Raw genomic sequence first — 15,000 nt, 5'->3', positions numbered from 1 at the left:
CCGAACGGAAAATGAATATGAATTTCGTCTTTCCTTTCTGTCTGACAACCAGTATTTGCAGAGGAAAACATTCATTAAAAAATAAAGATGTGACGCAAAGCCATTTCAGCCATATCAATTCTAGATCTAGACTAGTCACATAGGAAGATGAAGTATAATAAAGAGAGAGAGAGAGAGAGAGAGAGAGAGAGAGAATCATCTCCCGTTACCAGACTTTCGGCGTAAGAGGTCTTTTGTTATCAACAGATTAAGAAATATTATAAAGCAAGGTAAACCGTGGAAGCACTCAATAAAATATATTCATAGCGGATTAAATCATTCCATCGCAGTTAAAAGCATGACTTTCATCCATGGCTGTTGTGATAATTATAAGTGGATGATTTAGCACATAAATATAAATAATTATTATTGGTCTCAGGACTAGCTTTGTGCGGGATGTAAGCAACATTATATAAAGATTATATAAAGAATAAAATACAGAATTAATGCCAAAGGCCTAGCTCTGGCTCTGGACCTGAGGAAATATTAACATTAAGCTGTTACAAGAGGAAAACCTCACAGTTGCACTCTGAATCAACTGTTAGAGAGGGTGGAAAGTCAAGTGGAAGGAAGAGGCTACGAACGTAGGTGCACTGAAAGGAATGAAAGAGGTTGCAGGTAGGGGCTATGATGTGTAAGTTTTACTGAACATGGATTCATCCATGATTCAGCAGTTACAGTATGAATGTAGCAGTGACTGGCGTAGGTTTTTTATACGGAAACAGATTAAAGGTGTAAAAGATATAAAAGTTTGAATATGTGCGTTGCGGCTTGATTTAATTCACAATGGCTTACAGTATCATTGGTACCAAACGTTACAAGATAAAGCCATTTACGTTACGTTTGTAACGAATATTGGTTCCTTAATTACATAAGACAATTTATAATGGGTGCGTTACTATAACTACGAGTCTAACAAAATACTACAGCTTTTTTCTTGAGCCAATACATGGAAACTTCATTTTTGGATTTAATAACGACTAGATCTGGCGGATTACATTCTTCAGTAACTTTCATTTCACTCTGGGAATTAAACTATAGTTCAACCAAGGATTACTCGTCTACGATTTTTTTTTGGAGAGAGAGAGAGAGAGAGAGAGAGAGAGAGAGAGAGAGAGAGAGAGAGAGCAAATAAGATTTACGGTAAATCGAGGGTATAGAAATTGGCTCTACTATGCAATCATATTCGAATGGTTAGGATATTCTTGATGATAATTGCAAATACTCTTTTTGTCTTCTTTTACAACTTTATGTTATTAAGTCTCTACCGTATGTGTCTATAAATCAGAAGAAATTTTCTAAACATTTCATAGGGAAAGTCCACATAACCTTGGTTTTCTAGTATTAAGAAGGGTTCCATTACGGACAGTTATTTCGATCAAAATATTGTATAATGACTATTTTGAGGCGATGGCCATTTTTATTTCAAATCTCTGTCTCATGTATGAAAAAATCTCTTTATTTTACGAAAAATAGTAAATATACTAATATTAATGTCATTACGAAGAGCTATAGCGCACTAGTAAAATATCGCAAAATCGTATTTAGGGTCAAATTATACACTACGATGAGAGTAATAGAATTAATATAATTAAAATCACCTAGGCTGTAACCATATAATGCTCTCGCAGACAGGCAATAACACAACAGTCATTCATTAAACTCAATTCCTCTGTCAATATTTCTAGAACCTTTTGAGGCTCCCAGGGAAATGATAGATGTGACCTTGGGTCACGATGTAATTATTGGTAATTTATCCGTTAGCTAGGAATTACTGCGTCTTAGGTAAAATCTCAGGTTACTAATGAGCCGTCTGCAATTCTTGATATATATATATATATATATATATATATATATATATATATAAAGATATATATATATATATATATATATAACTTTATTTATATATATATCTATATATATAATTATATATATTTATATATATATATATGTGTGTTGTGTGTGTGTGTGTGTATATATATATACATCAAGCTACAAATGTCCTTTGATAACTAATTCGTTCTACGTCGGAATTAATATATTTTCATTTATGTTTAACCGAAGGGGAATTTTTTAGTCGATAAGAGATTTGTCGGCTAACGGGCGCGAACCAACGACACTTACAAATCCAGGACGCATAGTGAAGCCTTAGACCACACCGCCACCGCAAGAGGCTATTAGTTTATGCCGCCTCTCGCCTACAAATACCTGTCGCTCTCAGGTATTCGTTGTTTTGGAGACTGCATCAACCCACCTCGACCTCGGTAACGTTGTAGTGCTTTTGTCCACACACAGCCATTATAAGAGTTATATCACAATACCGTGATTCATATACATACATCGAGCTACAAATGTCCTTTAATATCTAATTCGCTCTACCTCGGAATTAATATGTTTTCATATATGTTTAACCGAATGGGAATTTTTTAGTCGACAAGAGATTTGTCTGTTCACGGGCGCGAACCATCGACACCTACAAATCCAAGACACACAGGGAAGCCTTAGACCACACTGCCACCGCAAAAAGAAATAAGTTTATGCCGCCTCTCACCTACAAATACCTGTCGCTCTAAGGTATTCGTTGTTTTGGAGACGAAATCAACCCACTTCAACCTCGGTTACGTTGTAGTACTTTTGTCCACATGTAGCCATTATATGAGGCATATCACAATACCGTTATTCATATACAAACATCGAGCTACAAATGTCCTTTAATATCTAATTCGCTCTACCTCGGAATTAATCTTTTCATATATGTTTAACAGAGGAGAAATTTTTTAGTCGATAAGATATTTGTCGGCTCACGGGCGCGAACCATCGACACCTACAAATCCAAGACGCACAGTGAAGCCTTAGACTACACCACCACCGCAAGAAGCTAAAAGTTTATGTTTCCTCTCACCTACAGTTGTTTTGGAGACTACATCAAACCACCTCGACCTCAGTAACGTTGTAGTGCTTTTGTCCGCAGGTAGCCATTATATGAGTCATCTCACATTACCGTAATTCATATACATACATCGAGCTACAAATGTCCTTTAATATCTAATTCGCTCAACCTCAGAATTAATATATTTTCATATATGTTTAACCGAAGGAGAACTTTTTGGTCGATAGAGATTTATCTGCTCAAGGGCACGAACCATCGACACCTACAAATCCAGGATGCACAGTGAAGCCTTACACCACACTGCCACCGCAAAAGGCTATAAGTTTATGCCGCCTCTTACCTACAAATACCTGTTTCTCTCAGGTATTCGTTGTTTTGGAGACTGCATCAACCCACCTCGCCCTTAGTAACGTTGTAGTGCTTTTGTCCACACATAGCCATTATACGAGTCATATCACATTACCGTGATTCATATACATCCATTGAGCTACAAATATAATTTAATATCTAATTTGCTCTACCTCGGAATTAATATGTTTTCATATATGTTTAACGGAAGGTAAATTTTTTAATCGATACCAGATTTGTCTACTCACGGGCGTGAACCATAGACATCTACAAATCCAGGATGCACAGTGAAGCCTTGGACTACACCGCCTCTGCAAGAGGCTATAAGTTTATGCTGCCTCTCACCTACAAATACCTGTCGCTCTCAGGTATTCGTTGTTTTGGAGACTGCATCAACCCACCTCGACCTCGGTAACATTGTAGTGCTTTTGTCCGCACATAGCCATTAAATGTGTCATATCACAATACCGTGATTCATATACATACATCGAGCTACAAAGTACCTTTAATATCTAATTCCCTCTACCTTGTAATTAATATATTTTCATATATGTTTAACAGAAGGGAAATTTCTTAGTCGATAAGAGATTTGTCGGCTCACGAGCGCGAACCATTGACACCTACAAATCCAGGACACTCGGTGAAGCATTATACCACACCACCACTGCAAGAAGTTATAGGTTTATGCCGCCTCTCACCTACAAATACCTGTAAATAGGGGTTCGTTGTTTTGGAGACTGCATCAACCCACCTCGACCTCGGCAACGTTATAGTGCTTTTGTCCACACGTAGCCATTATATGAGTCATATCACATTACCGTGAGTCATATCACATTACCGTGATTCATATATATACATCGAGCTACAAATGTCCTTTAATATCTAATTCGCTCTACCTCGGAATTAATATATTTTCATATATGTTGAACTGAAGGCGAATTTTTTAGTCAATAAGGGATTTGTCGGCTCATGGGCGGAACCATCGACACTTACCAATCCAGAACGCACAGTGAAGCCTTAGACCACACTGCACCGCAAGGAGCTATAAGTTTATGCCGCCTCTCACCTACCAATACCTGTCGCATTCAGGTATTCATTGTTTTGGAGACTGCTTCAACCCACCTCGACCTCGGAAACGTTGCAGTGCTTTTGTCCAAACATAGCCATTATATTAGTTATATCACATTACCGTGATTCATATTCATACATCAAGCTACAAATGTCCTTTAATATCTAATTTGTTTTACCTCAAAATTAAAATGTCCTCATATATGTTTAACAGAAGAGGAATTTTTGAGTCGATAAGAGATTTGTGGCCTCACCGCCGCGAACCATGGACACCTACAAATCCAGGGCACACAGTGAAGCCTTAGACTACACCGCCACCGCAAGAGGCTATAAGTTTATGACGCCTCTCACCTACAAATACCTGTTACTCTCAGGTATTCGTTGTTTTGGAGACTGCATCAACCGACCTCAACCTCGGTAACATTGCAATGCTTTTGTCCGCAGGTAGCCATTATATGAGTCATATCACATTACCGTGATTCATATACATATATCGAGCTACTAATGTCTTTTAATATCTAATTCTCTCTACCTCGGAATTAATATGTTTTCATATATATTTAACCAAAGGTGAATTTTTTAGTCGATAAGAGATTTGTCTACTCACGGGCGCAAACTATCGACACCTACAAATCCAAGACGCACAGTGAAGTATTAGACTACAACGCCAAGGCAAGAAGCTATAGGTTTATGCCGCCTCTCACCTACAAATACCTGTCGCTCTCAGGTATTCGTTGTTTTGGAGAGAGCATCAACTCACCTCGACCTCGGTAACATTGCAGCAATTTTGTCCACACGTAGCCATTATATGAGTCATATCACATTACCGTGATTCATGTACATACATCAAGCTACAAATGTCCTATAATATATGATTCGCTCTACCTCGGAATTAATATGTTTTCATATATGTTTAATCAAAGGGGAATTTTTTAGTCGATAAGAGATTTGTCGGCTCATGGGCGTGAACCATCGAAACTACAAATCCAGGACACACAGTGAAGCCTTAGACCACACCGCCCCGCAAGAAGCTATAAGTTTATGCCGCCTCTCACCTACAAATACACGTCGCTCTCAGGTATTCGTTTTTTTGGAGACTGCATCAAGCATCTCGACCTCAGTAACATTGTAGTGCTTTTGTCCGCACGTAGCCATTATATGAGTCATATCACATTACCGTGATTCATATACATACATCAAGCTACAAATGTCCTTTAATATCTATTTTGCTCTACCTCGGAATTAATATATTTTCATATATGTTTTACCGAATGAGAATTGTTTAGTCGATAAAAGATTTGTCAGCTCAAGGGCGCTAACCATCGATACCTACAAATCCAGAATGCACAGTAAAGCCTTAGACCACACACCATCGCAAGAGGAGATAAGTTTATGCTGCTTCTCACCTACAAATACCTGTTGCTCTCAGGTATTCGTTGTTTTGGAGACTGCATCAACCCACCTCAACCTCCATAACGTTGTAGTGCTTTTGTCCGCACATAGCCATTATATGAGTCATATCATATTACCCTGATTCATAACCATACATTGAGCTACAAATATAATTTAATATCTAATTTGCTCTACCTCGGAATTAATATGTTTCCATATATGTTTAACCGAAGGTGAATTTTTTAGTCGATAAGAGATTTGTCTACTCACGGGCGCGAACCATCGACACCAACAAATCCAGGACACACAGTGACGCCTTAGCCTACAACACCACCACAAGCGGCTATTAGTTTATGCTGCCTCTCACCTACAAATACCTGTCGCTCTCAGGTATTCGTTGTTTTGGTTACTGCATCAACCCACCTCGACATCGGTAACGTTGTAGTGCTTTTGTCCGCACGAAGCCATTATATGAGTCATATCATATTACCGTGGTTCATATACATACATCGAGCTACAAAGTACCTTTAATATCTAATTCCCTCTACCTTGGAATTAATGTATTTTCATATATGTTTAATCGAAGGGGAATTTTTTAGTCGATAAGAGATTTGTCGGCTCACAGGTGCGAACCATCGACACCAACAAATCCAGGACACAGTAAAGCCTTAGAACACACAGCCACCGCAAGAAGCTATAAGTTTATGCCACTTCTCACCTACAAATACCTGTCACACACAGGCATTCATTGTTTTGGATACTGCATCAACCCACCTCGACTTCGGTAATGTTGTAGTGCTTTTGTCTGCACGTAGCCATTATATGAGTCATATCACATTACCGTGATTCATATACATACATCGAGCTACAAATGTCCTTTAATATCTAATTCGCTATACCACAGAATTAATATATTTTCATATATGTTTAACCGAAGGGGAATTTTTTAGTCGATAAGGGATTGTCGGCTCATGGCCGCGTACCATCGACACCTACAAATTCAGGCCGCACAGTGAAGCCTTAGACCACGACGCACCGCAAGAAGCTATAAGTTTATGCTGCCTCTCACTTACAAATACCTGTCGCTCTCAGGTATTTGTTGTTTTGGAGGCTGCATCAACCCACCTAGTACTCAGTAACGTTGTAGTGCTTTTGTCTGCAGGTAGCCATTATATGAGTCATATCACATTACCGTGATTCATATACATACATCGAGCTACAAATGTCCTTTAATATCTAATTTGCTCTACCTCGGAATTAATGTCTTCACATATGTTTAATTGAAGAAGAATTTTTTAGTCGATAAGAGATCTGTCGTTACAGACACGAACCATTGACACCTACAAATCCAGGACACATAGTGAAGCCTTAAACTACACCACCACCGCAAGAGTCTATAAGTTTATGCCGCCTCTCACCTACAAATACCCGTTGCTCTCAGGTATTCGTTGTTTTGGAGACTGCATCAACCCACTTCAACTTTGGTAACATTGTAGCCATTATATGAATCATATCACATTACCATGATTCATATACATACATCGAGCTACAAATGTACTTTCTTATCTCATTCGTTCTACTTTGAAATTAATTTGTTTTAAAATATATTTAACCAAAGGTGAATTTGTTAGTCGATAAGAGATTTGTCTGCTCACGGGCGCGAACCATCGACACCTACAAATCCAAGAAGCATAGTGAAGTCATAAATTTCAACGCCACAGCAAGTTTATGCCGCCTCTCACATACGAATACCTGTCGCTCTCAGGTATTCGTAGTTTTGGAGACTGCATCAACCCACCTCGACGTCGGTAACGTTTCAGTGCTTTTGTCTGCAAGTAGCCATTAAATTATGAGTCATATTACATTACTGTGATTCATATACATACATCTAGCTACAAATATCCTTTAATATCTAATTTGTTCAACCTCGGAATTAATATGTTTTCATTTATGTTTAACCGCAGGGGAATTTTTTAGTCGATACCAGATTTGTTGGCTCATCGGCGCGAACCATCGGCACCTACAAATCCAGGACGCACGCACAATGAAGCCTTAGACTACACCGCCACCGCAAGAGGCTATAAGTTTATGTCGCTTCTTACCTAAAAATACACGTTGCTCTCAGGTATTCGTTGTTTTGGAGACTGCAATCAACCCACCTCGACCTCGGTAACGTTGTAGTGTTTTTGTCCGCACGTAGCCATTATATGAGTCATATCACATTACCGTGATTCATATACATACATCGAGCAACAAATGTCCTATAATATATATTTCACTCTACCTTGGAAATAATATATTTTCATATATGTTTAACCGAAGGGGAATTTTTTAGTCGATAAGAGATTTGTCTACTCAAGGGTGCCAACCATCGACACTTACAAATCCCTGACACACAGTGAAGCCTTAGGCCCCACCACCAATGCAAGAAGCTATAAGTTTATGCTGCCTCTCACCTACAAATATCTTTCGCTCTCAGGTATTCGTTGTTTTGGAGACTGCATCAACCCACCGTGACCTCAGTAACGTTGTATTCATTTTGTCTGCATGTAGCCATTATATGAGTCATATCACATTACCGTGATTCATATACATACATCGAGCTACAAATGTCCTTTAATATGTAATTTGCTCTACTTGGGAATTAATATGTTTTCATATATGTTTAACAGAAGGGGAATTTTTCAGTCGATAAGAGATTTGTCGGTTCACGGGCGCGAACCATCAACACCTACAAATCCAGGACACGCAGTAAAGTCTTAGACCACACCGCCACTGCAAGAGGCTATAAGTTCATGCCGCCTCTCACCTACAAATACCTGTCGCTCTCAGGTAATCGTTGTTTTGGATAATGCATCAACCCACCTCGACATCAGTAACATTGTAGTGCTTTTGTCCGCATGTAGCCATTATATGAGTTATATCACATTACAGGGATTCATATACATACATCGAGCTACAAAGATCCTTTAATATCTAATTCGCTCTACCTTGGAATTAATATATTTTCATACATGTTTAACCGAAGAGGAATTCTTTAGTCGATAAGAGATTTGTCGGCTCACGGGTGCAAACAATCGACACCTACAAGTCCAGGACACATTGAAGCCTTAGAACACAAAGCCACCGTAAGAAACTATAAGTTTATGCCACCTCTCACCTACAAATACCTGTTGCTCTCAGGTATTCATTGTTTTGGATACTGCATCAACCCACCTCGACCTCAGTAACGCTGTAGTGCTTTTGTCTGCACGTAGCCATCATATGAATCATATCATATTACCGTGATTCATATACATACATCGAGCTACAAATGTCCTTTAATATCTAATTTGTTCTACCATGGAATTAATATATTTTCATATATTTTTAACCGAAGGGGAATTTTTTAGTCGATAAGGGATATGTCGGCTCACGGGCGGAAACCATCGACACCTACAAATCCAGGACACACAGTGAAGCCTTAGACCACATCGCACCACAAGAAGCTATAAGTTTATGCCGCCTCTCACTTACAAATACCTGTTGCTCTAAGGTATTTGTTGTTTTGGAGACTGAATCAACCCACCTCGAACTCGGTAATGTTGAATTGATTTTGTCCGCACGTAGCCATTATTTGAGTCATATCACATTACCGTGATTCATATACATACATCGCGCTACAAATGTCCTTTAATATCTAATTTGCTCTACCTCGGAATTAATGTCTTCATATATGTTTAACTGAAGATGAATTTCTTTAGTCGATAAGAGATTTGTTGTTACGGGCACGAACCATCGACACCTACAAATCCAGGACACACAGTGAAGCCTTAAACTACACCGCCACCGCAAGAGTCTATAAGTTTATGCTGCCTCTCACCTACAAATACCGTCGCTCTCAGGTATTCGTTGTTTTGGAGACTGCATCAACCCACCTCGACCTTGGTAACAATGTTGCCATTATATGAATCATATCACATTACCGTTTTTCATATACATACATCGAGCTACAAATGTCCTTTATTATCTAATTCGTTCTAGTTTGAAATTAATATGTTTTAAAATATATTTAACCAAAAGTGAATTTTTTAGTTGATAAGAGATTTGTCTGCTCACGGGCGCGAACCATAGACACCTACAAATCCAAGACGCACAATGAAGCCATAAATTACAACGCCACCGCAAGAGGCTATAAGTTTATGCCGCCTCTCACATACAAATGCTTGTCACTCTCAGGTATTTGTAGTTTTGGAGACTGCATCAACCCACCTCGACCTCAGTAACGTTGCAGTGCTTTTGTCCGCAAGTAGCCATTATATTATGAGTCATATTACTTTACAGTGATTCATATACATACATCTAGCTACAAATATCCTTTAATATCTAATTCACGCTACCTCGGAATTAATATATTTTCATATGTGTTTAACCGAAGGTGACTTTCTTAGTCGATAAGAGATTTGTCGGCTCACAGGCACGAACCATCGACGCCTACAAATCCAGGATACACAAGGAAGCCTTAGACCACACCGCCACCGCAAGAAGCTATAAGTTTATGCTGCCTCTCACATACAAATACCTGTCGCTCTCAGGTAATCATTGTTTTGGAGACTGCCTCAACCCACCTCGACCTCGGTAACGTTATAGTGCATTTGTCCGCACGTAGGCATTATATGAATCATATCACATTACCGTGATTCATATACATACATCAAGCTACAAATGTCCTTTAACGCCTAATTTGCTCTACCTCAGAATTAAAATATTTTCATATGTGTTTAACCACAGGGGAATTTTTTAGTCGATAAGAGATTTGTCGGCTCACAGGCGCGAACTATCGACACCTACAAATTCAGGACAGTAATGCCTTAGACCACACTGCACCGCAAGAGGCTATAAGTTTATGCTGACTCTCGCCTACAATTACCTGTCGCTCTCAGATATTTGTTGTTTTGGAGACTACATGAACCCACCTCGACCTCCGTAACGTTGTAGCGCTTTTGTCCGTATGTAGCCATTATATGAATCATATCAATTACCGTGATTCATATACAGACATCGAGCTACAAATATCCTTTAATATCTAATTCGTTCATCTCGGAATTAATGTTTTCATATGTGTTTGACCGAAGGGGAATTTTTTAGTCGATAAGAGATTTGTTGGCTCACGGGCGCGAACCATCGACGCCTACAAATCCAAGACACACAGTGAAGCCTTAGACCACACCACCACCGCAAGAAGCAATAAGTTTATGCAACCTCTCACCTACAAATACCTGTCGCTCTCAGGTATTCGTTGTTTTGGAGATAAAATCAACCCACCTCGACCTCGGTAACGTTGTAGTGCTTTTGTCTGCACGTAGCCATTATATGAGTCATATCACATTACCGTGATTCATATACATACATCGAGCTACAAATGTCCTTTAATATCTAATTTTTTTACCTCAGAATTAATATGTTTTCATATGTGTTTAACCGTAGGGGAATTTTTTAGTCAATAAGAGATATGTTGGCTCATCGGCACGAACCATCGACACCTACAAATTCAGGACACAGAGTGAAGCCTTAGACTACACCGCCACTGCAAGAGGCTATAAGTTTATGCTGCCTCTCGCCTAAAAATATATGTTGCGCTCAGGTATTCGTTGTTTTGGAGACTACATGAACCCACCTCGACCTCAGTAATGCTGTAGTGCTTTTGTCCGCACGTAGCCATTATATGAGTCATATCACATTACCGTGATTCATATACATATCGAGCTACAAATGTCCTTTAATATCTAATTCACTCTACCTCGGAATTAATATATTTTCATATATGTTTAACAGAAGGGGAATTTTTTAGTCGATAAGAGATTTGTCGGATCACGGGCGCGAACCATCGACACTTACCAATCCAGAACGCACAGTGAAGCCTTAGACCACACCACCAACACAAGAAGCTATAAGTTATGCCGCCTCTCACCTACAAATACCTGTCGCTCTCAGGTATTCGTTGTTTTGGAGACTGCATCAACCCACCTCGACCTCGTTAACGTTGTATTGATTTTGTCCTCACGTAGCAATTATATGAGTCATATCACATTACCATGATTCATATACATACATCGAGGTACAAATGTCCTTTAATATCTAATTTGCCCTACCTCGGAATTAATGTTTTCATATATGTTTAACAGAACGGGAATTTTTTAGTCGATAAGAGATTTGTCGGCTCACAGGCAAGAACCATCGACACCTACAAATCCAGGACGCACAGTGAAGCCTTTGACCACACCGCCACCGCAAGAGGCTATAAGTTTCTGCCGCCTGTCACCTATAAATACTCCATCGTTCTCAGGTATTCGTTGTTTTGGAGACTGCTTCATCCCACTTCGACCTCGGTAACGTTGTAGTGCTTTTGTCCGCACGTAGCCATTATATGAATCATATCACATTACCATGATTCATATACATACATCGAGTTACAAATGTCCTTTAATATCTAATTTGCTCTACCTCGGAATTAATATGTTTTCACATATGTTTAACAGAAGGGGAATTTTTCAGTCGATAAGAGATTTGTCGGTTCACGGGCGCGAACTATCGACACCTACAAATCCAGGACACACAGTAAAGTCTTAGACCACACCGCCACTGCAAGAGGCTATAAGTTCATGCCGCCTCTCACCTACAAATACCCGTCGCTCTCAGGTATTCGTTGTTTTGGAGACTACATCAACCCAACTCACCTAGGTAACGTTGTAGTGCTTTTGTTTGCATGCAGCCATTATATGAGTCATATCACATTACCGTGATTCATATACATAGTTCGAGCTACAAATGGCCTTCAATATCTAATTCGCTCTACCTCGGAATTAATGTTTTCATATATGTTTAACCGAAAGGGAATTTTTTAGTCAATCAGAGATTTGTCGGCTCACGGGCACGAACCATCGACACCTACAAATCCAGGACGTACAGAAAAGCCTTAGACCACACCGTCACCGCAAGAGGCTATAAGTTTCTGTTGCCTTTCACCTACAAATACTTGTCGCTCTCAGGTATTCATTGTTTTGGAGACTACATCAACCCACCTCACCTAGGTAACATTGTAGTGCTTTTGTCCACATGTAGCCATTTAATGAGTTATATCACATTACCGTGATTCATATACATACATCGAGCTACAAATGTCCTTTAATATCTAATTCGCTCTACCTCGGAATTAATATAATTTCATATATGTTTAACAGAAGGGGAATTTTTTAGTTGGTAAGAGATTTGTCGCCCGTGAGCCAACAAATCTCTTATCGACTAAAAAATTCTCCTTCGGTTAAACATATATGAAAATGTATTAATTCCGAGGTAGAGTGATTTAGATATTAAAGGACATTTGTAGCTCGATGTTAGTGTGTGTGTTTGTGTGTGTAATATAAAACCCTGAACCGATGGAAGAGGTTGCATTAATAAAACTACCCAATCAGGCATTTTACTGCAAAAGTCAGTTCAGAGACAAAGACAATCAATGCGACTACCAAAACATGAAATAAAAGTAAAACCTTACAGAGGAACGAAACATCCTTTCGTTAATCATTTTTCTATTTCCGAATAACAAACAAGGTACATAGCAAACTGCCTAAGAAAAAAAAAATAAAAAAAAAAAACCACCGTTGTAACATTCCGATATGTTTTGACCAGGTTAAATTTGCGACGTAGCATAGGGCACTTTTGTAGAGATAACAAACTTCTCCTCCAGCAGAGGCCGAACCAGAGAATTTCTGCAATGCTGAATCCAATAACGAAAAAAAAAGTCGTTCGATTCTTTATGCGTCTAGTTTGTTCGCTGTCTGATGTCATGCGAAAGAAAGTTCGTTAACAATGAAGACGAACTCAAAAGTATGCTTTGCTGACCCTCCTTCCTTCGTAAGTGGAGCAGCTGTTGTCTGGTGTATTCTGCAGCAGTTTTCCATAATATTAGAAGTAAAACGCAGGAAAGGAAAGGCATTCGAGTTCTGGCCACACCAATGATTTTTCTACCCAGTTAGTCTTTTTTTTTTTCTTAAAGAAATGTTACAGACAGTTCACATAACATACGGTATACTCTATCAGAAACATAGATACGAGATAAAATGAAACCACTTTGAAAGAAATTAAATACACCCTACGAGATTAAAGATCGTCAGGAGAGGATCAATTCAACTTAAAAATATATATATATATATATATAGATATATATATGATATATATGTATATAGTATATGTATATATATATATATATATATATAATATATATATATATATATATATATAATATATATATATATATATTCTGCAGCAGTTTTCCATAATATTAGAAGTAAAAACGCAGGAAAGGAAAGGCACTCGAGTTCAGGCCACACCAATGATTTTTCTACCCAGTTAGTCTTTTTTTTTTTCTTAAAGAAATGTTACAGACAGTTCACATAACATATACTCTATCAGAAACATAGATACGAGATAAAATGAAACCACTTTGAAATTATAAAACACCCTACGAGATTAAAGATCGTCAGGAGAGGATCAATTCAACTTAAATATATATAAATATATATATATATATATATATATATATATATATATATATATATATATATATATATATATACTATATATATATATATATATATCAAATATTCTGCAGCAGTTTTCCATAATTATTAGAAGTAAAACGCAGGAAAGGAAAGGCACTCGAGTTCTGGCCACACCAATGATTTTTCTACCCAATTAGTCTTTTTTTTTCTTAAAGAAATGTTACAGACAGTTCACACATAAACCATATACTCTATCAGAAACATAGATACGAGATAAAATGAAACCACTTTGAAATTATAAACACCCTACGAGATTAAAGATCGTCAGGAGAGGATCAAGTTCAACTTAAAGGAGGATAGTATATATAGGTATATATATATATATATATATAATATAACTATATATATATTATGTTATACAAATATATATAGTATATATATATATATATATATAATATATATATATTATAATATATATATAATATATATATGTATATATATATATATATATATATACTATATATATAATAATATATATACTATATATAGTTAGTATGTATATGCTATATTATATATATATATTATATATATATATTATATGTATATGTATATATATATATTATATATATATATAATATTATAATATAAGTAATAATATGTAGTATAGATATATATATTATATATTATATATATATTTATTTATAATTAATTAATTCTAAAAGAACT

General features: G+C 37.5%; 1 protein-coding gene across 1 annotated transcript in view; it reads right to left on the bottom strand.

Annotated features, from left to right (window-relative positions):
* The window catches only part of LOC135212163 (uncharacterized), a 25,544-nt gene extending 21,100 nt beyond the window's left edge, over positions 1 to 4,444 (bottom strand). Inside the window, exon 1 of the mRNA XM_064245591.1 lies at positions 4,400 to 4,444. Within this exon, the coding sequence (XP_064101661.1) occupies positions 4,400 to 4,444 (45 nt within the window). The remainder of the gene's footprint in view (positions 1 to 4,399) is intronic.
* Positions 4,445 to 15,000: the final 10,556 nt, after the last annotated feature.

The sequence above is a fragment of the Macrobrachium nipponense genome, chromosome 19 (genome assembly GCF_015104395.2).
Source record: "Macrobrachium nipponense isolate FS-2020 chromosome 19, ASM1510439v2, whole genome shotgun sequence".
Taxonomy (NCBI): Eukaryota; Metazoa; Arthropoda; class Malacostraca; order Decapoda; family Palaemonidae; genus Macrobrachium; species Macrobrachium nipponense.
This window is presented reverse-complemented; position numbering and strand designations above follow the sequence as displayed.